We start from the raw sequence: 24,772 nt of genomic DNA, 5'->3' as shown, positions 1-24,772 counted from the left end.
TTATTTTCAGTAAAATATTAGTGAAGGTCCATAGAAAAAAAAGTTATACAAAGTCATGAACTGATAAGAAGAGTAAATATTTAACTGAAATGTATTAATGTGTTTTTGCACAAGAGAAATCTGTCAGTTATTTAAGTTTTGTGGGTCACCATTGTGCTGGAGAGTAAAGCCTGTGCTTCAGTCAATGATGAGCCACAAGCACTGATGCTCTGTTGCATTAAAGACAGTAACTGTGGAGTTGCTGATACAATGAGGATCTTTTCGTTACTTCATCACATACATGTGTGCTATAGTTAACTTTCATCTGTGATTGTTTAGGTTAAAGTCATGGTTTAGTTATTTCGCTATCACACATTGAGTGTTTGCTATTTTATACTAAAAAAAATAAAAATAATTCTCAGTGGACTCAAATTAAATAAGTTCACAGTGCTATCACCGTAGGAATATGAACAATGAAGAGCTGTGAATTAAAGGTAGAGGGCTTTAAATTAACAGTACATTACTGGCAACTCTGCTACCAGTAGATTACTGTTAATTAACAGCACATTTTTACAGTGTGCATTTCACATACTGCAATTAACTGTTATTTGCTTTGCAGTATTATACTGTAATCTATTTTACAGCAATTAGCATGATTTTTACAGGATTTTATTGGCAACTTTTTTTGCCAGTAAAATCCTGTAAATTCTACAGAATTATTTTTGCAGTGTAGTAAAGTATCAGCACTATAATAATAAATATTGTTTTTCGATATACATTTGGTAATGTCGATTTGCATAATGGTAAGAAGGCAAAGAAGAGAGAGGAGTCTTATTATTGTTTAGGTAAGTTAGGGTATTTCCAAAAGAATTGTCTTCCAGCAGACCAATGCCACAGTCTGTATAACGTCCCATGAACAAATCCACCTAGTAACAATTTGTAGCAATTTTACTATTGGCTGCAATACCCTACTCATTGGCTGCCCTCTTATTTTGAAGGCTGGGCTTGTGTCGGTGGTGACAGTGCATTTAGGGTTACTGGTCGTTTACTTTCGATATTAACTGCTTTGGACCTGATAGCTGAAGCATACTGTTTTTGGTGCTCGCAACAAAATCAACAATGAGAGCAATCATCACTTTCACCCTGTTCTGTGTGCTGTACATCACTGTACAAGCTAAAACATGTAAGTAGTTCATATTGAATATGCAGGCCTAAATAGCCTACTATATTGTGTTGTTTGTTTGTTTATTGTGTTGTGTTACTCTGTTGATTGTTTCTGATATGCAAGAGACATTTCCCACAGGAATTATCTAAGTACATAAAGTAAAGTACTATGTATGTATCTATCTATATAATAGTCAAATGATTTAATCAGTATTTTTAAGTGATGTTTCTAAGCATCGACAGTGCGTCATGTTACTTGTTTAAAGATATTAATAGCCTTTATTTTATGGGCCTTCAACTACAGTGACTAACATTGAGAAATATAGTAAATAATTTGTATGTTACCTAGTGCTAAACAGAGTTTTATTATTGATTGCATTACCTATTTACTGCATGCAAGTGAGGAGAAATTCGGATGTAAGTTGTTTTCTTTGAGAAAATTCATGAAAATATTTCCCTCACAGTTTCCTTTGTCTAGAATCAAAAAGGTTGAAATACGTTTTTATTTGGTGATTTACGCTTATCATATTTAAATGTGTTACAATAATATTTATTTCCATGTTCTCTTTGTAAAATGATATTTTAAATTCTAATTTCAGCCAGTCCCAAGGTTCAGGTGTACAGCCATTTTCCTGGAGAGTATGGAAAGGAGAACACCCTGATCTGCCATGTGAGTGGCTTCCACCCTCCTGATATCACCATTGATCTGCTGAAGAATGGCGAAGTTCTCCCTAGTACCCAGCAAACTGACCTGGCCTTCGAAAAGGGCTGGCAGTTCCACCTTACCAAGAGCGTCTCCTTCAAACCAGAGAGAGGAGAGGAATACTCCTGCAAAGTTCGACACATGAGCAACACAAATAATTATTCTTGGGGTGAGTGTAATGTGTTTCTAGAAGATACCTTGTGGTTTGACATTGCATGTTTATTTAACATCTCATGTTTTTTCTGTAGAGCCCAACATGTAAAGCTAAAACAGTCAAAGCCGGACAAAGGACAGTAAGTATTACCTTGTTTATTATTAATGGAAAAATATAGCCAAATACAAAGTTTTTTCTACCATTAAAATGTGGCATTTCGGATTTGTAAAAATGAATAAAGGTGTGTTTTTATTTCCTTTTCTTAGGTTAACTTCTCATGTTTTGGACTTCTTCCATCAACTACAGAAACCATAATATTCCGCTGTTCCAGTTTTACAAACCCAATGTTTCTCAAGATGCACTATTCACACAAATGTCTTTGCAACTTCCATGATTCATCGATGTTAGCTTTTCCTTGAGTTGACTCTCTTTTTCTCCATGAGAGTAAGCATAATTTTTACCAAAGTAGCTGCTACATGTTTTAGATCATTTTCTGGGTTCTTTTCATTTTCTGGGTTTCATTCCTCTCTGCATGTGTAAATTTTGTGTAGTATGGGCGGTTGCAGTTAGGCGATTGTATATGTAAAATAATTGGCAATGTTTATGCCTAACTTTGGGCTTTATTTTGTAATTAAATACAAATAACACAATTCTCTCTTTAAAAACAGTTGGAAACCAAGTATTTAATGAATGATTCAATTTGACATTGTTTCAGAGAAAATGTAATTATAAGTGGGGAAAATAAAAAATTGAAAACCTATTGAAACAGTTGTGTTTATTGCTTCAAATAGTCTGTACTAATACCTTTACTTCAAAGTTAAATCAACATTATAGCGAGTTTCAGTTACTTGCCTAACCTAAAACATAAATGTCTGCCTAGCAACTGAGCAACCCAAGCCGGTGTTTGGATTAAAAAACAGTCGACATGTAATAGTTTGCTTTCTAAGAGGCTTTTAAAAAAGTAAAATCCTCAATGGTTTTCTATATTTCATCATATTTGTTTTATAGCCTGAAGAAACTACAAGCACTCTGCCGCGCTCTGAGATATAGTCACATGACTTCCTGAAAATCCTGTGACTGTGAGAGCCTCTCTGATCCTCAATCGCATGAGCACAACTGACATCAAGTGGTCATATTAATAATTTGATAATGCTATAATGAAACTGAAATGTTGTGAATCATACTGCTGAAAATCACCAGCATTCGTCATTTTAGAGACATTTTGTAAATAAAGATGTATGTGTTTTAATATCTAGCTTAAGTGAATGGCCTTTATTGATGCACAGTTGTAGATTGACTGAATGCACAGTATGAAAAATCAAAATGTATTATTTTGTTTAGAAAATCGGGCAATCATCTAGCCCTAGGTAGAGTTTGTCAAGCTAAAACATTAATTAACAAATAAAAGGAGACCTATGATAGATTGACAGTTTTAACAATTTCTGTTTCATTTTATGTTTTGATAAGCTAGACTAGGCCTCCTACTTCATTCTCAGCAATTCTTTGAATTTAAATTCTCCTGTCTCTAATGAACTTTATCTCTGAGTACAGTATGAAGGATTAAAACCTTCAAAACATCTTTTAACAGTTTATGTACAGAGTAAGTATCAATCATCAACTATATAATTTTTGATACAACTGCATCATTGTATCAAAAGTATCTTCACGTATCAGTTGCTTTTCTTTTTTTTCTTTTTTTTGATTTTATGTTTACCTGTATGTATAGGCTACTTATTTTATTATTGCCTTTATTTTACTGTCAATTGTTATATAAATTCATATCCTATACAAATGTATAGTAAAATAGTGCAAGGATGTAATAATAATAACCATCATCATCATTATCAGTATTATTATATAAGTATATAATTGTATGAATTATTTGCCAAAGTTAATTGCTGGATTTTTGAGTGTGTTTTGTTTTATTGTATGGGTTGTCACCTTTATCATATACGAGCAAATATATTAGTCAAAATATTTAGAGGAAGTAGGTGGGGTTTGGGAATTTCCGTGTTGTAGCAAAAGTTGTCAACACAAGAGAGCACCGTAGAGTCATTAGTCCGAAAGGACTGAAACAAATCAATCTATACAAACTTCACACACCTGTATCGTCAAGACTAGCGAATCATGTCAGGTAAAATAGACCCGTCGACGTTCCTCTTCGACGTCCCGCCGGTGCTGATGGGGTCTTTCTGTAGACTGATGGACTGCGGGGTCGACGGTCTGGGATGGAGAGCTTTAGGTAAAAAAAAATGGCACTTTGCCATTATAACTTTGTACGACCGTTACCTGTAAGTATGAGGTTCAGCTATGACTGATTACTCTGTATTTCTTGTATGTGGAACTGTATCAATGTTAAATAGCCCATGGAAAATACTGTTCAAGCTTTTTTGAACACTGTTAACTCTGTAGAAACTGGTAATTAGTTGTTCCTGCCAGTGCAAGGTAGTCATTAGTTGGTCCATACTAGTCATTATCTAGTCCGAGATGGTCTACCACCAACAAACCAGGTTCTAGTTGACTGAGTCCAGCAAAGTTTGGCTTTCAAATTGATCAGCTTGGACCAACTAGAAATCCAGGCAGTTTAAGCCAGATGTTTTCAACTGAGATTTTTATTAATTTTTTTTTAAACTGTTCTTCACTACCGTTTGATTCCTCACAGCTACTCACATCCTTCCCAGTCAGCTGGAAGTGAGATGCGTTGAAATGTATGTGGCTGCTGGGAAAAGTCCAACCCAAGAGCTCATGTGGTTGTGGGCCCAGCAGAATAAAACTGTAGGGGATCTGCTGAAGGTTCTGGATGAGATGGGTCATGCTCGAGCCAGGAGTCTTTTCCAATCACAAGGTAACATCTTTATCGTAGAACTCTAATTCTGGTTCTTGTGTTTCAATTGCAAAAATGTATAGTTACATGCTAACTGTTGGCTATGCCAAAATAGCTACTCTAGTTATTGTAGACTGTAATTTACTAAAATAAACTAAAAATTTAAAAAGGCAAAAAGAGTCATTTACAGTCTAATGTATTGTTTTATTAGTAGTGGTAACTAACTACACTATTAGAAAAATAATTGTTTCAAATTAAAATAATGTTACCTTCCTGACTAAAAGTCAACTAAAATATCCAAGTTGTCACTTACTTAACATTAAGTAACGTAAAATTTCAAGTTGACAAAACTTAACATTTTTAGTCAGTGAGGTAATAAATTATTTTGTTGAATTTTTTTTTACAGTGTAATATATAGGTGGAAACTATTGTAGGGGTTGTTTACATTTTACTGCCTCCTTTTAGCTTTCTCTTTTAAGTCATAGAAGCTAAAGTATCTATACCATGTAGCAATATTATAAAGTATATTTTAATTTAAAGAGGAACCTGACGTAAATATGACATGAACTGTAGTGAAGTAAAACAAAACAAAACATGATTTAAATAGCCACAGCTGTGCATGTAAACCACAGTGCAGTTCTAACAATCGTCTCACCCGCAAAACCACAATTCATCGACACGCAGCCTTTAATGAAACTGCTCTTTTCTAGACTCCTGCATGCTGAAGTCATCCTCGCCCACTCTCTTTGCCACGGTAATGTCTTGTATGATTCTGTTATCAACCTACAGATTTTTAAAGCAGATGCTGGTCAGATGCTTGACTTTATTCTGGTTTAGGTGTGTTAGAATACAAAAAAATGTGCAGTCGCTAAATGAGCAGTTTTGGTTTTACTTTAGTCACATTATTTTTAGATATTATGTTTTCACATTCACCCTGTATTTTGTATTTTTCATTATTTTTTATTTTTTAATCAGTATCTGCCAAACACTGAGGGATCCTGTCAAATCTCACCTCTTAATCCAGAGTCTGTGTCTGTTAAAGGTAATTTGTACAAATTCATTTAAAATTGACTTTCACTGTGTTTGTGTCAGTTAGCATTATTGTTCATGTAGCTGTATTCAGTACTAACTGTAGCTCTCTAAAGAGATATTAGCTGGAAATTTTCACTTCTACTTTGAGTGGTTTCATAAGGATATGAGATTAAACCTTATTTGTCCATCTCAGGTGAAAAACAGCAGTATTTCATCACATATTCCGACGTCATCGAGGGAACGAGACATTTCCACCAGGACTTAAAAATCAGAGCAAGTGCATTCGCTGAGGTCTACTGCGGAAAATGGGGAAACAGGTCTTTCGCAGTGAAAGTTTTTAAACAGGTCATAGTCTATTAACATCTTAAAACATTTTCACATACCTTTTTTTTTTATAACATTAATTTGCCATTTGATTTTACCATTATCGTGTGTTTTTTTTCTATTATTCTTATTATTACTTTAATCTGCCATTCTATTATTCTGTTTATTGTTTTTTCTAGCAATTGTTCTATTATATATTAATAATAAAACTACAATTAAAAAAAAGACCATTAAAAAATGTATTATTATTATTGTTATTATTATATTCATCTTCCATTCTATTATTGTATTTTCTTTTCTGGCAATTGTTCTGTATTAATAATAAAATAATATAAAAAAATACAAGAACAGACTACTACTACTACTAATGTACTAATTATTTAATTAATTGCTGGAAATTATTTTACTATAGAAAATGGGGAAACAGATGTTTTGCTGTGAAAGTTTTTCTACAGGTCCTAACTAATTAATATCTGATTTCACACACATATCATGCTGTTTTGAAAAACATTGATCACATTTTTTATTATTTTAACAGGGAAACAAAGCTAATTGGAAGGCATTGTGGGAAAAATTCACCAAAGAAATTGAAGTTCTAAAACTGTAGGTTCAGTAAATGGTTGCTCATATTCCAGTGACTTTTCAAATGGTGTTTATCATTTTTTCATGAATCTCATTTTTGTCTGCTTAGCTACCAGCATCCTAATATCTTGGAGTTATGGGGCAGCTTTTCAGAAGCAGATCGCTTCTGTTTAGTTTATCCGTACCTTCATAACGGATCACTGTTTCATAGGCTTCATGAGGTAAATCATCTGCCAGCAAACTTTCTCATGTTTCATCATAGCAGTCTAAAGTTGAAGATTTCATAGTGTTTACTACTCTTGTCACAGGAAGTTCAGAGGCCTTTATCATGGGAGGAAAGGCTGAACATCATCAAAGGCACCGCAAAGGCAGTCAACCATCTACACACTGCACAACCGTGCATTGTTATTTGTGGAAACATTACGAGGTGCCAGTGTGAAGCCATATCTACAGCTTCTAGATGCCCAGTGATGATGATACATTGAAATGAGCTTGTTTTGTGTTGTGTTCACAGTTCAAACATACTCTTGGATGAACACCTACAGCCCAAATTATCAGATTTTGGATTAGCTCATCTCAGACCTCACTCTGTCAACCAGAGCTGCACTATAGTCATGGATACAGCCTCTCATACCAACCTTGGCTATCTCCCAGAGGAGTACATCCGTGATGGCAAGCTGTCAGTCAAACTGGACGTGTACAGCCTTGGCATGGTGAGCGCAGCATCCTGTTTAAAAAATGATATCCGGAGCCAGATAAAATTTGTACAAATAAAGATTTATGTCTGCATTTTAAAGCCAATGATTCAGCTGCAGAATACTGGCAGCTGAATCATTTTTTTTTTTATTGGCCTTTCATGACTGGCCCAACATAATTCTGTTTTTTTTTTTCCCTTACATTTCTTTAAAATTTTCTTTTTATGCTTGTAGGTTATATTAGAGACATGTACTGGACAGAAGGTGAAACAAGAGTCAGGAAAAATCCTGTTTTTGGTAAGAAAGACCAAAGTTTTTTTGAATCTGGTAATATGATTACTACTTTACATTAAAGGGATAGTTCACCCAGAAATGAAAATTCTGTTATTAATTACTCACCTTCCTGTTGTTCAAACCCGTAAGACCTTTGTTCATCTTCAGAACAAAAATTAAGATATTTCTGATAAAACCAGAGAGCTTTCTGACCCTGCATAGACAGCAATGGAACTACCACGTTCAAGGCCCAGAAAGGTAGTAAAGACAACATTAAAATATTCATCGTACTGTCGTGAACATGTGTTCACTGGCACGGTACTAGCACGGAAGAGAAGAAAATGTTGAATAAAGTCATTCTTTTTGTTTTCTTTGTTCATAAGCAATGCCTTTACTACATTTCTGGGTCTTGAACGTGGTAGTTCCATTGTTGTCTATGCAGGGTCAGAAAGCTTTTGGATTTCATAAAAAAATATCTTAATTTGTATTTAAAAAATGAACGATGGTCTTGCGGGTTTGGAACAACATGAGGGTGAGTAATTAATGACAGAATTTTCATTTTTGGGTGAACTATCCTTTGAACTAACTTTGCCATTCACTATCTAATGCCATTGCATTTCTTTAGAGAGATGAACTGCATTCAGAGTTTGAGGAAAAAGGCTCTGTGGATGCCTGTCTGCGGTTTTTAGATCCCAAAGTTGAGCACTGGCCTGCTGCTGTGGCACTTTGTCTGCTCCGAATCGGATTAGAGTGCACAGGCAGCAAAATGCGAGTCAGGCCGAGCATGGAAATGGTTTGTTAATATTCTAATTTATGCAAACATGTACAGTACACATATAAACATATATAAACTTTATTTTATTCCTCTTCAGGTGCTTCAGAGACTAAACCAACTTCTCCCCATGCCTGCACTGCCTGAGGACCAGCCGCACACTCTAGATGATACAGTCCCTCTTCAACAGCCATACAATGGCCACCGTCCGCGTCTAAGCTTCCCCATTGAAGTTGATGAAAATCACAGCCCACTGGAAGAACCGCAACCTCACAGAGTTCCCAATCTCGCAAAACCCTGCGAGTGCAGCCAGTCTGAGGTCACTTTCTTGAGTGTTGGAGATCACAACTTGTCGCATTCCCTCAGGGAATGTCTTCTGGAAAATGACAGAGTGGTTTCAGCATCACAAAGTTTGCATTCCGACTCTGCAGCTCACCTGGACTTATATGGGAGCTGGCCTGTGGAGTGCAGCTGTAGCACTGGAACCGAAGCGCAGGGGTGTGAGGACTGCTGTGCGAATGGCTTCAGTCAGTCTGTTTTATATGTAACTGTAGGCAAGTAGAGTCAAGGGAGCATTCACAGACAAATCTGTCTAGGAAGTGTCCGACTTCTTTGTCAGTACAAACTAACTTATGTTCAAGCAGGTTTGGAATTAATATCCAATATTTTTCTTTTTCAGATGATGATGCCCAGCCCTCTCAGAATGGCATCACAAATCCAGCAAAAGAGAAAATAAGGAATAAAATTCATCTGTACAACCAGGGGTTAATAAATACCGAAGAACTTCTTTCGCTAAAGTCCGAGTGATTCAGCAATAGATTGGATATCTCCACAAAAAACAAACTCTGGGATTTTTATCAGCAGTGGGGAGTGTTGGAGCTCATTTTATTTGAACGTGTGTTTGTGCTGCTTTTAAAAATACTTAAAGATATTTTAATAGTATTTATATATTTATCTGCTTATAAGCATACATAACTTATTTCCAAACTGAGTTTTTAACATTAAAAATTAGATAAAAAGTGGATGTGGGGATGCTACAAAAATTATTACAAATATTAACCACAATATATTTTACGCAGACCTGCAACTACTGTCATTTTGGAGGGTGGAAATAACAGTTTATTATTGTTTGTACTTTGTAACTTTGTAATTCGTTAAAGCAGTTATTTCAAAGAGTGCGATCTCACACCACGTCAGAAACACATCCCGGTGCTCCCACTTCCTTAAAGTGCCTACAAATCTCCATGCTTCAGAGAAGCTCTCTGTAAGTTTGTTTTTGACGACTGGATTAATTGAGAAAAACACAAGGGGCTGTTGATTTGATCTTATCTATGTACGTACAAGTTTTAAAAATAATGTACCATGTTTTAACCATAATTAAAGAAACAAATTAAACTGTATGGAGACTTTTATTTTGGGAATATTTGGCTGCCGCTTGTGGAGCGCGGTAAAGTTTTAGGTTTGATATTCGCTTTTTGTATGGCACAGAATAAATACTTGGGGTTTCAGGTCTGACGACATCACGCAGGCGTGGTTTGATCGCAAGGTCAAGGAGCATGCGCAGTTTACACGCTCCGTGTGAAGCCCACGAAGCAGCGATGATGTCGTTGGTATTTTAAGGTTTGTTTAATTTTCTCCCATTTCAAATATGACTGATCTGCCATCTGATGTTAAATGTTAAAAACGGCGAAAAGAGTACTTTTAATGAGTGAAAGTACAAGTTTGACTCAGGTTTTGCGTGTGCTTGGTGTCTCAGGTTTTGCGTGTGTTTGGTGACTCAGGTTTTGTGTGTGTTTGGTGTCTCAGGTTTTGTGTGTGTTTGGTGTCTCAGGTTTTGTGTGTGTTTGGTGACTCAGGTTTTGTGTGTGTTTGGTGACTCAGGTTTTGTGTGTGCTTGGTGTCTCAGGTTTTGTGTGTGCTTGGTGTCTCAGGTTTTGTGTGTGCTTGGTGACTCAGGTTTTGTGTGTGCTTGGTGTCTCAGGTTTTGTGTGTGCTTGGTGACTCAGGTTTTGTGTGTGCTTGGTGACTCAGGTTTTGTGTGTGCTTGGCGACTCAGGTTTTGTGTGTGCTTGGCGACTCAGGTTTTGTGTGTGCTTGGTGACTCAGGCCAGGTTCACACCGCAAGCTGCAGCAGAGCAGAAGCAGCGCATTAGCAGCAGGTAGGCAGAGCGGAAGCAGCGCGCGGCTATTTTGCTTTCACACCGCCAGCGGAGGCAGTGTGCAATTGAACAGCGGATTTTGGACAGAGTACTGTCAATGGGTTCCAATTGAATCAATTTTTTTTTTTCTTGAAAAGAACAATAATTCTACAATTTCACACATTGGTTTTATGTAGCCAACACATGTTTTCTGCTGAACATTCCAATGTATTAGAGGAAAATGGCAGGCTTTTGAGGTTGCGGTAGAACTGTAAGTACTTTGACATATTTTAACATAAAATAATAATAATAATAATATATATTATCTGAATTATATTTATTATATTAGCTCTTACCTCCATAAAAAACTCTCTTATATGTTGATACACAGAATATCTGACACATCAAATACATACATTACCCATCATAAAAAGCTTATAGATAATTCATAAATGTATACGGCAAACTTCTTAACAGAGACAATGAGAATGAGCAAACTCTCGAAAACAGAAAAAAAGACGCAGATCATAGATGTCTATACTGTAGCTATGTGTGCTATGCCTATATTAATCTATGCTATTTGCCTATCTATATTGAGTTGTTTGCTCGTGTGCCAGCGAAAGCGTCAAAAACACTATAAAATTACTTACCATCTGCACTAAGAGCCGCTGAACATCCGTTCTTCTGCCAATATATACAGGTCCTTCTCAAAAAATTTGCATATTGTGAAAAAGTTCATTATTTTCCATAATGTAATGATAAAAATTAAACTTTCATATATTTTAGATTCATTGCACACCAACTGAAATATTTCAGGTCTTTTATTGTTTTAATACTGATGATTTTGGCATATAGCTCATGAAAACCCAAAATTCCTATCTCAAAAAATTAGCATATCGTGAAAAGGTTCTCTAAACGAGCTATTAACCTAATCATCTGAATCAACTAATTAACTCTAAACACCTGCAAAAGATTCCTGAGGCTTTTAAAAACTCCCAGCCTGGTTCATTACTCAAAACCGCAATCATGGGTAAGACTGCCGACCTGACTGCTGTCCAGAAGGCCATCATTGACACCCTCAAGCGAGAGGGTAAGACACAGAAAGAAATTTCTGAACGAATAGGCTGTTCCCAGAGTGCTGTATCAAGGCACCTCAGTGGGAAGTCTGTGGGAAGGAAAAAGTGTGGCAAAAAACGCTGCACAACGAGAAGAGGTGACCGGACCCTGAGGAAGATTGTGGAGAAGGACCGATTCCAGACCTTGGGGGACTTGCGGAAGCAGTGGACTGAGTCTGGAGTAGAAACATCCAGAGCCACCGTGCACAGGCATGTGCTTTTGAACCAGAAACAGCGGCAGAAGCGCCTGACCTGGGCTACAGAGAAGCAGCACTGGACTGTTGCTCAGTGGTCCAAAGTACTTTTTTTCGGATGAAAGCAAATTTTGCATGTCATTCGGAAATCAAGGTGCCAGAGTCTGGAGGAAGACTGGGGAGAAGGAAATGCCAAAATGCCTGAAGTCCAGTGTCAAGTACCCACAGTCAGTGATGGTCTGGGGTGCCATGTCAGCTGCTGGTGTTGGTCCACTGTGTTTTATCAAGGGCAGGGTCAATGCAGCTAGCTATCAGGAGATTTTGGAGCATTTCAATTTTTCCATCTGCTGAAAAGCTTTATGGAGATGAAGATTTCGTTTTTCAGCACGACCTGGCACCTGCTCACAGTGCCAAAACCACTGGTAAATGGTTTACTGACCATGGTATTACTGTGCTCAATTGGCCTGCCAACTCTCCTGACCTGAACCCCATAGAGAATCTGTGGGATATTGTGAAGAGAAAGTTGAGAGACGCAAGACCCAACACTCTGGATGAGCTTAAGGCCGCTATCGAAGCATCCTGGGCCTCCATAACACCTCAGCAGTGCCACAGGCTGATTGCCTCCATGCCACGCCGCATTTGAAGCAGTCATTTCTGCAAAAGGATTCCCGACCAAGTAGTGAGTGCATAACTGAACATAATTATTTGAAGGTTGACTTTTTTTTTGTATTAAAAACACTTTTCTTTTATTGGTCGGATGAAATATGCTAATTTTTTGAGATAGGAATTTTGGGTTTTCATGAGCTGTATGCCAAAATCATCAGTATTAAAACAATAAAACACCTGAAATATTTCAGTTGGTGTGCAATGAATCTAAAATATATGAAAGTTTAATTTTTATCATTATATTATGGAAAATAATGAACTTTTTCACAATATGCTAATTTTTTGAGAAGGACCTGTAGGCCTAGTTATAAGAATACGACTACTACTAATAATAAGTAAATCTCTAAGGCTAAACTAGCAGTGTGACGAAGAGGCTGAGGCGGTCGGATCCATCTGCAGTATTTTATTAACACAGGTAAGCCAGCAGAGATAGTCATATAACTCAAGGACACTAGGCAAGGCCAGTATAAATACTCAAAACAGCACACAGGTAAGGGCAATCCACGGATCGTAACTCAAACAGGCATGGGTCAAAAGGGCTGGCAGCTTAGGTTCACAAACGAGATCAGAGTCCAAGTCAAAATCACAATAAAAGACACGAGAAACAAGCTAGAGGCAGAGTTTGGGTAAATCAAGACTTCACAAATGAACGATCAGCAGAGCAGTCCAGATAAAGGGGAGTTGAGGGTACACAGGTGATAATCATGCAATGATAAGGAGATTAATCAGGAGATAATGAGCAGAGGTGGGTAATAGGAAAAGCAGTCCTAATACGCAGGAGAGAGGGATCTGGTGAAACCAGGAGAGCGTTCCGTGACAAGCAGTATAAATTATTTAAATTTGTTTTTGTATTTCGGCCAAAAAGTTTATTTTTGGATAGAACTGTAAGTACTTTGACAGATTTGTGAATCTCAGCTGCTTCAGCAAACCACAGTAAGATTTTTTTTTTTTTTTTTTTAGTATTGTATGGATAAAAAATTTTTTTTTTTTTTTTTTTAATAAAAACTTTTTTAATGTAATTTGCTAAAAACACAGTAGATATAATTAATTTTTTATTACTTTTTCGTGTCAGTACATATGTATTTTGCCCATGATCATTGTCACTTTATCTTCTAATATTTTTAATTATTCATTTTCTTTCCTAACATACTCCAGTTCTTATTAAAACACCTTAGATGTGCTTATTTTGTGCATTTAGAGCACTTTTTGTGTGAAATCATATTTATTTTTTCCATCAAAGGGTTTACTTTTCACGTCTGAGCGTCAGCAGCGCAGCAAAAATAGACCCAACGCCGGAACGATCGCAGCACTGCTGCTTCTGCTCTGCTCCTGCAACGCTCTGCCGCGCAGCCTCTGCGTGCGGTGTGAACGCTGTCATCTGTTAACATAGGCACCGAAAAAAATTTTTGAAATTCTCAAGGTTTTGTGTGTGCTTGGTGTCTCAGGTTCTGTGTGTGCTTGGTGTCTCAGGTTCTGTGTGTGCTTGGTGTCTCAGGTTCTGTGTGTGCTTGGTACAGGTTTTGTGTGTGCTTGGTGTCTCAGGTTCTGTGTGTGCTTGGTGTCTCAGGTTTTGGTGTGCTTGGTGACTCAGGTTTTGTGTGTGCTTGGGTGTCTCAGGTTTGTGTGTGTTTGGTGACTCAGGTTTTGTGTGTGTGGTGTCTCTCAGTTTTGTGTGTGTTTGGTGTCTCAGGTTTTGTGTGTGTTTGGGTCTCAGGTTTTGTGTGTGTTTGGTGTCTCAGGTTTTGTTGTGTAACATACTCAGTTTCTGTGTGGTTTGATGTGCTCAGGTTTTGTGTGTGTGTTTAGAGCAGGTTTTTTGTGTGTTTGGTGTCTCAGGTTTTGTGTGTGTTTGGTGACTCAGGTTTTGTGTGTGTTTGGTGCAGCTCAGCTCAAATAGACCCAGCGCCGGAACGATCGCAGCACTGTTGCTTCTGCTCAGGCTTTTGTGTGTGCTCTGGTGCGCAGCCTCTGCGTGCTTGGTGTCTGAACGCTGTGTGTCTGTTAACATAGTGTCTCAGGTTCTACGCGTGCTTTCTGTCTCTGCTGCCGAATGAATGTGAAAGATCCTTTAAACCATAGACCTTATTTTTAGTGTGTTTTGTTTGTGTTTGGTGTTTTGTGTTTTGTGTGTGCTTGGTGTCTCAGGTTCTGTGTGTGCTTGGTGTCTCAGGTTCTGTGTGTGCTTGGTGTCTCAGGTTTTGTGTGTGCTTGGTGTCTCAGGTTTTGTGTGTGTTTGGTGACTCAGGTTTTGTGTGTGTTTGGTGTCTCATTTATTGTGTTTATAAATAGACCTTTTATAAATTATGAAATATTGAAGAATCACCTGAAGAGCATATATGTGATATACTTGATATTTACAGGGTATGCTGTGACATCTTTTTTCACATTGAGTTATTAATATGAATATGTATTTTTTAGGTCTTCTTTGTGCATTATGAGAGACCAGACCAAAACTACTCTAGGTGAGCCCAGAACACTATGAAATCAAGTTCAGTTTCAGTTCAGATTCAAGTTCAAAAGTCTATTAAAATGCATAGTGTTTTTTTATATTATATAATGTTATTTATATATTATATTATTTATTAATTTTTTTTTTTTGCACAGATTGGCTCCCAGCTTGTTTTAAAGTCCTGAAAATTTCAAGAACCCATGTATCTGGCTTCATCACCAACAAAGCTGACCTCAGCACTGTACTAGAATGCCACAAGAGAGAAACACTGATATCATTTGTTGCTTGGTAAGATTACTCTATGTTTTGGTTGCTTTTTACAGAACTGAAGATTATTACTAAAATGTCTTATCTTTAAGTGTTTGCTTTTAATTGTAGGTCTGATGATAAAAGAAAGAAAGAACAGGGGCCACATCGTCTGGTTTGGCAGGTGGAAGATTTGTCTGAGAATGTTCCTCTTGCTGTTACGAACAGAGTAATTCATTGTTGTCAGCATGGCAATCCACGAAATAATTGCAAAAATCTGGAGGTAGGATTCAGGATATGTTTTTGTTGTTGTTGTTTTTTTTAAATGGATTAACTAATGCAAATTTTACAAAGGCATACTTTTCTCTGAACTTTTTTTTTCTCCATATATTTCAGCTCTCTACAGAACATGAGCATGTATACTCTGGCAAAAGGAAAAGAATGTACATACAAACGACCAAAAAAGTTGGGTGCACAGCCAAACTTTTTATTAGGTACATTAGAAGGTGGGCTACATTGATTCTGTACAATAATGTTGGAAAATGTAATTATTTGAATGCCCAAATTGCATTACTATAAAAAATTATTTAAAACACATGGTTAACATGAGGGTTTTGAAAAATATATATTTTAATGCCAGGGTTCCCAAATATGGTGATCCACCAACAAGGAACCCCTTACCTAAATTACAAATAAATACATGCATACATACATAAAATACAGAACCGTCTTTATAAGAGCAGATAATATTGTAAGGTAAATTTGTAAGGTTGAATAATTGTCATTTATATTGACTAAAGACTTCTATATCGTATTAAAAAAAAAAAAATTACCTATTGATAGATTTAACCTAGTAACCTAAAGAAAAAATTATTTTGATTCAATTCAGATTTATTTTTATAGCATAATAAATATAATAATAAATATAATTTCAAAGTGGTTTTACTGAGAAAACTCCCTTATAAAATACAATATACCATTAGGATTTTTTTTCTGTTTAGCAGCTGTTTCAATGTATTATATTCTTACATATTTGAACTTTTTCCAGATTCGATAAATTCAGTGTTGAAAAAGGAGCTTTAAAGAAGAGGAAACAAATCATCATGGACACTCTCAAAACCGCTCTACAGAAAAATGAAGCAGAGTCATCTGAAATAATTCACATCAGCTTACCACTTGAGACAGCCCACCAGCACCACAAGATTTCAGCAGAAAGCGGATACACAAGAAATATCCACCCTCTTGTGAAGAAGAAAATTCAAGAGTATGTATCTCTAGGAATTACATCTGTGCCTTTCCTTAAGAAAGTTCTTCGACAGTTTGTGAACACTGAACTCTCGCCTTCAGATTGTGTCACCCCAAAGTCACATGATCAGTGCTACTTTCCAGCTAGCCATACCATTCAAAATCATGTGCATTTGGCTTTAGTAGCAGGAAAGTACTCTGGTCTTGATCAGCTTAATTTGGAAATAAAGCTGAAGAAATGGAAAGAAGATGATCCTACTGCACATTTTTTTTTTTTCAGAAAATGCTCAGAGGCCCAAATCATAGACATTAAAACATCATCCCAAGATGGTGATTGTGTCAGTGAAGATAAGCCTACCATGCTGAACACATTTTTATTTGTACATCAGTCCCAAGAACAGCAGAGACTTCTGAAACGATACGGAGACATGGTTCTCCTGGATGCCACATACAGAACAACAAAATATGCCTTGCCACTTTTTTTAGTAGTTGTCAGGACAAATGTTGGCTACAAACCTGTTGCAGAGTTCATCTGTGAAAATGAGTCCATAATTGCAATCTCTGAGGCCTTGTCCTTGATAAAAAATGGAATGATGCCTGGAATCCAAAATATTTCATGACTGATTACTGCGAACAAGAATACCAGGAAATGGAATGATGCCTGGAATCCAAAATATTTCTTGATTTGTTATTTCCATCGCGAGCAAGCCTGGATTCGCTGGACAAGGGAAAGTAAGAATAGTTTTTAATATTTATGTGGTGATGGACTAGAAATGTCTAGATTTTAGAGTTCTTTAAATCTTTCTTTATGTTTATGATTGATTATAAGAGTCAAATCAGTGTATCATTCAAGGTTACAATTGCTGGTGCCACAGTTAAACCAATTGTTTTTTACAGTATTGTATTTGAACTTTTTAATGTTACTTAATTTATGCATTTACTATGCATTTTCTGTGGTGGTTGAGCATTTTAACTAATCACAATTTGCCCCACTGAAATTTCAGCAATCAATATTAAACACTATTAAAATAATAAGGGAAATTATCCATTATATTTGTCATAATCATGCTTTATCCTGCCTTAAAACAGATTGTTTTTTATTTCTTCTTTTCCTACATCTCCAGCTGCCTTAAGAGTAATAACTTTGCTGTTTACAAAATGTTTATTAATGGAGAAATAGTGATGTTGTGTAAAAAGTCATTTTTACAGGCCAAATGCTAGAGATTACATGTGCATTAAATATGAGTAGTATTAACATTTTAAAAAGTAATAGTCATTTTGATGTAACTGTTGCAGGCAAAAACCTTCTCTCTGATCAGGATCGCAGTGAACTTCTTGGCCTCCTTCGTAGTGTAGCATCTGCACATGATAGAGAAACATGTGAGGCAGACAGAAGTAAGCTCAGGGACAGTGTCTTGTATAAAACTAACACAGCAGTTCGAAACTATGTTGAGAAAAGGTGGCTCGTGATTAAAGAGGTAGGGGTTACAGCAGTGTCCATGAAAATTTTATATTGTCACAGTGGGGGTTATGCATTTATGTACACTGACAGTAAAGGGAGGTTATAAAGACATTTTTCAATTTGAATTAGTGTAAAAAAAAATTCTTGTTTTTTTTCAGAGGTGGTGCAGAGGATTCTCCCCAAATGGATTTAATGTTTCCGTAAACACAAACAATGGGATTGAAGCAATGAACAACTCTTTGAAGAGCTTTTACCTGAAGATTTTGGGTACTAAAACAGTATCATCTTTAGTTGAAATGATAATTACTGAATTCATACCTGAGCAGCTCCTCTCATACGCTAAACTTAATTACACATACAGCAGTGAACACAAGGTCTACAGTGCTGATGTTCCTGAGTTCCTTTGGGACCGTCCAAGAAGCTTTGTGCAACATTGCCTGAAAAGCATAGAGGCAGCTGCTCATTATACCTCCCAAAATCTTCAAGAACAGAGCAAGGGTGTATACAAAGTCCAGAGTGAACAGTCATGTGATTGGTACTCTGTAGACCTCGGAGACAAAGACCGTTTTCCATCATGTGAATGCAGATCTTTTAAATCATCTTTTTTACCCTGCAAGCATTTTTTTGCTATTTTCCAACACACTGACAGCTCATGGTATTCCTTGTGCCCAGATTACATAAACAGTCCATATGTCACTCTTGACTCAGAGGTGGTATCAGGTCAGAAACACTTGCTGGTGAAAGAAGTGATTGACAAGAGCAAGACTGTACATCCTGTGGCCAAAGACAGTCTTGACATTCAATGCTTGAACATGGATGTGGAGGCAAATGGTGTTTCCACTGCACAGAGTGGTCTACGAGAGAAATTAAAAATTCTCCTGGATCTGTCATACCTATGCACTGATCTTGAATTGTTGCGAAATGCGACTGCAGTCATTGGTGAACTTGCAGGAAAGATGAAATGCTCTTTTCCAAAGGAAGATGCTCTACCACTTCTAAGCAAGAAAGATGATGTGAAGCCGAAACTTCGTGTACTCCCAACCCAGAAAAGAAAAAGAATGTTGAGAAACAAAAGAAGAAAAATTGAGAAAAGAAACAGTGGTAAGATCATTGAGGGTATAATTGTTGTCTGCATCCAATTTAAAATATGTCATTCATTGCAGCTTATTTTGTTGCAGGTGACACGGGTGACCAGTCTGGTTCTTTGAAAGAAAACTCGCTGACAGATTGTGCTACAATAGCTTTGCCAGGTGAGTAGTAGGTAAATGTTATACATTTATTATACTGTAACTATGGGTATGCAAATAATGTAGGTGTTACTGCATGTGAAATTTAAAATGTGGTGTTATTTGACAGAGGCTGAGACACTTCTGGCAGAGCTGAACAAGCATGAGAGTGTTGAGGTAGACAGTGGAGGTAGATTGTCTGTGTGGACAGGTGTTAGGGAGCTGTGTTTTTTAAACTATGAAACATCCTCACTGGTTAAATGATAAGGTAGAATTAGGTGTCATGATAGGTTCAATGTTTCATATCAGGGAGGGATAAGTTTAGTAAAATCTTCAAAACTAAGATTCTTTGTTGTTTGTCACAGGTGATAAATGCATATTTGGACACTTTGAAACTCGAAAACAACACCAAAACCAACGCTGGATACCACTGTTTCAATATTTCTACCTACATGCCTCTACTTTGGGAGTGTGACAGATTTGACTCCTGGATGTTTGAAAAGGTGATTATGACTAGTGCAAATCTTATGATGTTTGTTTTACACATTAGCACTGGTAGTAGTAACTAGTTTTTAAGCTGAACTTAGAAGCAGTATGCATTCCTTTTCATTAGCTTTTGGGAAAAACCTTAATTCAGCACAGCTGTCGAGGTTGTTACCTTACAAAAAAAAATTACTAACCTTTTTTTTTTTTTTTATACAAAGGATTGCTATATTGCCCAATTGAACTCATTTCATAGTTAATTAACTTTACATATTGAACAGAACTGAATCAGTTATTTTCTTTTTGGCAGTTACATCAAGTGGAAAAAGTTATGTATTCTGGTTACAGTAAATGCAAAGAATGATAAATTGTGTTTACACTAAAATGGCAGTATTTTCTTTAGCAATAGGCTAAGTGTAAATGATAGTTAGGTGGCAGTACAGTAGTACATTATAAAACAGTATGTAATAACATTGAGTGTAAATTATCATATTTATTAATATTAATAAACGGATGCCGCCTTATCGGTATACTATGCACAATATATATACTCGATACTGCAGAAATAGTAAGAGTAGTATGATAGTATGGCATTTCGGACACAGCAAGTGTTTTCTTGTCAGTATGTGTCTTTTTCTTGATGTCTTTTTTATTTTAAGGTGGTGTTCTCTCAAATGAAATGGATTTTTCTTCCAATCCTTGTGAGAGGCAATCACTGGGTACTTTTGGTAGCAGATGTTCCAAAGATGGAAGTATCCATAATGGACTCGCTTTCAGGAAATAATGATATCTACATAGATATGTGGAGGTAAGACCTAGAATCCTCATAAACTCTTAAGTAATGTTACTGTACTTTTTTTGTGTAGTATCGTACTGTATATATTTCACTCTAATAGAATTCGATTTTGCCTGTTTCTCAGCCATCATATTGTTATTTAGATGTTATCTAAAAGAGATAGTTCACCCAAAAATGAAAATTCTGTCATCAGTTACTTACCCTCATGTCATTCCAAACCCATAAGACCTTCGTTCATCTTCATAACACAAATTAAGATATTTTTGATAAAATCCGAGAGCTTTCTGATACTCCATAGACAACAAGGTCCTACGTCCTACCACGGTCAAGTCCCAGAGACGTAATAAGGACATAGTTTAAATAGCTATGAGAACACTTTTATTGCGCAAAGAAAACAAAAATAATGAGTTTATTCAATGATTTTTTTTTCTTCTGGGAGAGTCTGCCACCATTATCGAGAGTAACACAATGCTTGGTGCGGTGCTGCTGACTAGAAAAGCCACCTGAGAAACTCTGCTCAAGTGCACAGAGGGCAAAAGCTGCTTTAAACGCAAAGGATGGTCCCCAAATGCAGATTTAATTAAGTTAATAAAATTATTTTTGACAGCATCCTCATTATACAGCATTTTTACCCAAGGGCCTAAAACTTTGCACAGTACTGTAGCTTTGCAGGGAGGTTTCATGAAGCATCTTGGAGGCATTGCCACAGTTCTTCTGGATTGAGTCTGTCTCAGTTTGTTCTGTTTCTTCATGTTATTCCAGACAGACTGATGATGATCAGATCAGATTTCTGTTTGGAGCACTGGCTGTTGTAAGCAAAAATATCACTGGATTATTACAATTAATGTTAAAATGAATGTTAGGAAATTTAAATTGATATTTCCTACTGACACTCTTCAGCAAAAGATATAAATAATTGACTTTAAAAACCATTTTTTTAGATGGTAAAAATGCTAGTGTTCTAATAATTTTGGCCACCACTTTGTGTGTATGTGTATATATATGTGTGTGTGCGTTATATTAAATTTTATATATATATATATATTAATGTTGTGTGTGTGTGTGTGTGTGTGTGTGTGTGAAGAAATCGTTAAATAAAGTCATTATTTTTGTTTTCTTTGTGCACAAAAATTATTCTCGTAGCTTCATAACATTACTGTGATTACCACTGATGTCACATGGACCATTTTAACGATGTTCTTACTACCTGTCTGTGCCTTGACCGTGGTAGTACCCTTGTTGTCAATGGAGGGACAGAAAGCTCTTGTATTTCATTAAAAATATCTTTATTTGTGTTCTGAATATAAACAAAGATCTTGTGGGTTTGGACATGAGGGTGAGTAATTATGACATGAGGGTGAGTAATTATGACATGAGGGTGAGTAATTAATTAATGAAAGCATTTTAATTTTTGGGTGGACTAATCCTTTAAGTTGAACTAGGCCAAATTGATTAGGAAACATTAGAAATACTCATTTTGACCTTGTAAATTATTTAATGTATTCCATTAATTGTTCCATTAAAAGTATATGGCTGTGAGGTCCAGGAAGACACAGGAATTGCAAGGATTCTGGGGAAATGGTAGTCTCTGCTCTGCATTGCAAGAAGACGGAAACAGTTGTGGGCCTTTTGTATTACTGGTAAGACTGCATGGCCACAACTTGTGTCTTTGTGTAACATTTTAGGGCTTTTCACACTGTGATTAACCCTGGGTTACTGCCATTTTAAACCCCAGGTAAAGCAATGGTTTACACTTTAGAAGCAGAGTTAGCACCAATTTTTACCCTGGGTTATGAAACCCTGCCCTGGATCAGCATTAGCACTGCTTTTATGCTGTTAAGCCAAACATTTCCAATGTGAAACAATGTAGTGTTAGAATGTTACAGCTACTGTAGATGCATATTCACATCTTTTGGACGGTCACAGAAACAGCACTGACTGTATAAGGGTCAAAGACGTTAAGATGTCCGCATAAAAAGAAATTTACAAAAGTAATTTTATGTCCATAGAAAGCATATTAAATGCAAGTAAAATGTCTATTTTTAAGGTTTCAAATAAGTTTTTGAAAAATAAAATTTCAAAATTTGGTTTAATAATGTTTCATTGTCATTCAGTGTAACACAATATTTATGTAAAAATTCAAACAGCATGCTTATTCTGACTTGTGCATATTAAAATATATAAAAGAATAAGGGAGCATATTAAATTTTATTGTGTTTTAAATGAGTAAAAAAATCTTACTGACACATGGGCAAAACCTAGGATAGTGAGAAATTTAAAAAATGTAAAATTACAAATAATTAGTATTTGGGGTGAAAGTAATAAGTCCTTTAATATGTCATAAATTGATTTTTGTTGTAAATATGCCTGACAAGATTGTTACACTGAATGACATTTTAGTGGGTGTCTTCTGCAAATCAGGGGAAAATGTATGATATTTATTTTTTGCTCAGAAAAACAAAAGCAAAATTGCAATTAAATCAAACAGAAAACTTTTTAAATTTTTTTGGGGGGGGGGGCAACAACAATTTAAAGCAGTATTACACTTATTGTTTTTATAATTAAACCCTTTTTCGTCTTTGACCCATAAACAGTATTTTATGCAGAAAAATACTGAGTAATGATGGACAACGCATGAATTGGAGTAAAGAAGAGGACATTTGATTCTTACCTTATATTTTCCAAAAAAAAGTCCATTCAGGAAAAACTGGCTAGTAAGGTCTGCAGTGTATAATATGAGGTTGTGCAATGCTAGAGGCGTTATGTAAACAGGTCCTGTGCTGCGTTCATCCAATCATGTGTTTGGCTTGAAGCAACGCTGTACAAACCAGTCAGTTTTTGACATCAAAGTACCACGACCGCTATAGAGATCAGATGGTTCTGTATGCTTTCGAATCACTCTCACTGTACTTTGATGTCTCAAACCGATTGGTCTGCACAGTGCCACTTCAAATCAAACACAACTAATGTTAATCTGGGGTTTATAAATTTACATTGTGAAATGAGTTTATGAATACCCATGATGAATTGTTAACCCCGGATAAAGTATGAGCAGTGTGAAATAAGAAAACACAGGATTCCCTTCACCCAGGGTTTAGAATGGCCCAGGTTTCACTATTTCATATGTGAAAAGCCCTTTTTCTTTTTAATACATAAATGGACGTCTTTTATGTGGCATTAATTATTTTTTTTATTTATCTGTCCAGAATGCTCTTGCCCTAACCAGAACCATCAATCCCAGACAGCTGACACAACGCCATGCAGTGGCAATGAGGAAGTTTGTGTACCATAAACTGAAGCAACATTCCTCAGATTTCCAGCTGTAAAGTATTTTTCCAGTGTTGCGGTTAAGTTTCACATTTTTGTGAAAAATTAATAAATGCCTCTTTAAGGTAACATACTTGATTTTGAGTGATTTCTATTTTAAACATAACTGCTTTCTTAAACTTCTCAAAAATGTTGATAACGCTAAAAGTTTGTACAGTGAAGATCAAAATTAGAGAACAACCACAATTTACAAAATTTCAAGGTCACTGCTTAGTCCTATTTTAAGTTATCCTAACAGGAGTAGGTCAGTTTTAAGCATATTTCATAAATTAATTGCATTCTGAAGCACAGTATAAAAAGCTTAAATGAGACATTTGAAAAATAACTGATCAAATTAGAGAACACAGATAGTTATAGGTGTTAATCTGGCACCTGGTGCTAAATTCTTTAATTATATGACAAAACCTTTTTAACTGGCCGCTCTAAGGTGACTGAAACCCTGCGACAGAAGGTTGTCCAAATGAAGGCCAAAGGGATGACTCTTTCAGCCACTTCAAGAGAAGCTGTTTGTTCCAAATCGGTGATTTCTCAAATATTATAGGTTCAAGTAACCAAAAAGGTTTGTTGTCCACGGAAGACAAATGCACGAGAAGACAGAAAAATGCAAGACTCTCAATGGGCTCTTATACAGACACATGGCAGAGTGAATGCAAATTTTTATCAGAACCTCCTTCAGCAACATGCAGTTCCTTCTCTCTCTCTCTCTCTCTCTCTCTCTCTCTCTCTCTCTCTCTCTCTCTCTCTCTCTCTCTCTCTCTCTCTCTCTCTCTATATATATATATATACACACACACACAATTTTGTATATAAAAATTATTTGATGAGTAGAAAGTTCAAAAGAATAACATTTATTTGAAATTTAAATATTTTGTAACATATCCTTACCGTCACTTTTGATCAATTGAATGTATCCTGGCAGAATA

General features: G+C 36.2%; 4 protein-coding genes and 1 long non-coding RNA gene across 7 annotated transcripts; all 5 read left to right on the top strand.

Annotated features, from left to right (window-relative positions):
* Positions 1–969: 969 nt before the first annotated feature.
* On the top strand, positions 970–2,760 carry LOC109055142 (beta-2-microglobulin). 2 transcript variants are annotated; one of them, XM_019072368.2, is made up of 4 exons: positions 970–1,162; positions 1,743–2,015; positions 2,095–2,139; positions 2,267–2,760. In XM_019072368.2, the coding sequence occupies exons 1-3, from the start codon at positions 1,099–1,101 to the stop codon at positions 2,106–2,108; spliced, it is 351 nt and encodes a 116-aa protein (XP_018927913.1). In that variant the 5' UTR covers positions 970–1,098; the 3' UTR covers positions 2,109–2,139; positions 2,267–2,760. The 2 variants fall into 2 exon arrangements, with proteins under 2 accessions (XP_018927913.1, XP_018927914.1); XM_019072369.2 differs by having other exon boundaries at positions 2,242–2,760.
* A 1,244-nt stretch (positions 2,761–4,004) lies between these two features.
* On the top strand, positions 4,005–9,902 carry LOC109048701 (interleukin-1 receptor-associated kinase 3-like). The gene is made up of 13 exons (XM_019066358.2): positions 4,005–4,242; positions 4,663–4,845; positions 5,535–5,578; positions 5,800–5,866; positions 6,050–6,201; positions 6,719–6,783; positions 6,872–6,983; positions 7,071–7,189; positions 7,277–7,475; positions 7,692–7,754; positions 8,356–8,523; positions 8,603–9,056; positions 9,182–9,902. Exons 1-13 carry the CDS (start codon positions 4,128–4,130, stop codon positions 9,307–9,309), a joined length of 1,869 nt encoding a protein of 622 aa, XP_018921903.1. The 5' UTR covers positions 4,005–4,127; the 3' UTR covers positions 9,310–9,902.
* Positions 9,903–14,791: 4,889 nt separating this feature from the next.
* Positions 14,792–17,197, top strand: LOC122137012. Of its 2 annotated transcripts, none has more exons than XM_042721920.1 (6): positions 14,792–15,077; positions 15,220–15,352; positions 15,443–15,593; positions 15,707–15,804; positions 16,359–16,574; positions 16,836–17,197. In XM_042721920.1, the coding sequence occupies exons 1-6, from the start codon at positions 15,050–15,052 to the stop codon at positions 17,173–17,175; spliced, it is 966 nt and encodes a 321-aa protein (XP_042577854.1). In that variant the 5' UTR covers positions 14,792–15,049; the 3' UTR covers positions 17,176–17,197. The 2 variants fall into 2 exon arrangements, with proteins under 2 accessions (XP_042577854.1, XP_042577853.1); XM_042721919.1 differs by having other exon boundaries at positions 15,707–15,816.
* A 55-nt stretch (positions 17,198–17,252) lies between these two features.
* Positions 17,253–21,344, top strand: LOC109053871. The gene is made up of 5 exons (XM_042721918.1): positions 17,253–17,287; positions 18,176–19,118; positions 19,196–19,267; positions 19,609–19,746; positions 20,386–21,344. The coding sequence occupies exons 2-4, from the start codon at positions 18,245–18,247 to the stop codon at positions 19,716–19,718; spliced, it is 1,056 nt and encodes a 351-aa protein (XP_042577852.1). The 5' UTR covers positions 17,253–17,287; positions 18,176–18,244; the 3' UTR covers positions 19,719–19,746; positions 20,386–21,344.
* A 701-nt stretch (positions 21,345–22,045) lies between these two features.
* LOC122137263 lies at positions 22,046–23,922 on the top strand. The gene is made up of 2 exons (XR_006154719.1): positions 22,046–22,162; positions 23,729–23,922. It is a non-coding gene; the product is annotated as an uncharacterized LOC122137263 (long non-coding RNA).
* The last annotated feature ends 850 nt before the right edge of the window (positions 23,923–24,772 follow it).

The sequence above is a fragment of the Cyprinus carpio genome, chromosome B4 (genome assembly GCF_018340385.1).
Source record: "Cyprinus carpio isolate SPL01 chromosome B4, ASM1834038v1, whole genome shotgun sequence".
NCBI lineage: Eukaryota > Metazoa > Chordata > Actinopteri > Cypriniformes > Cyprinidae > Cyprinus > Cyprinus carpio.
This window is presented reverse-complemented; position numbering and strand designations above follow the sequence as displayed.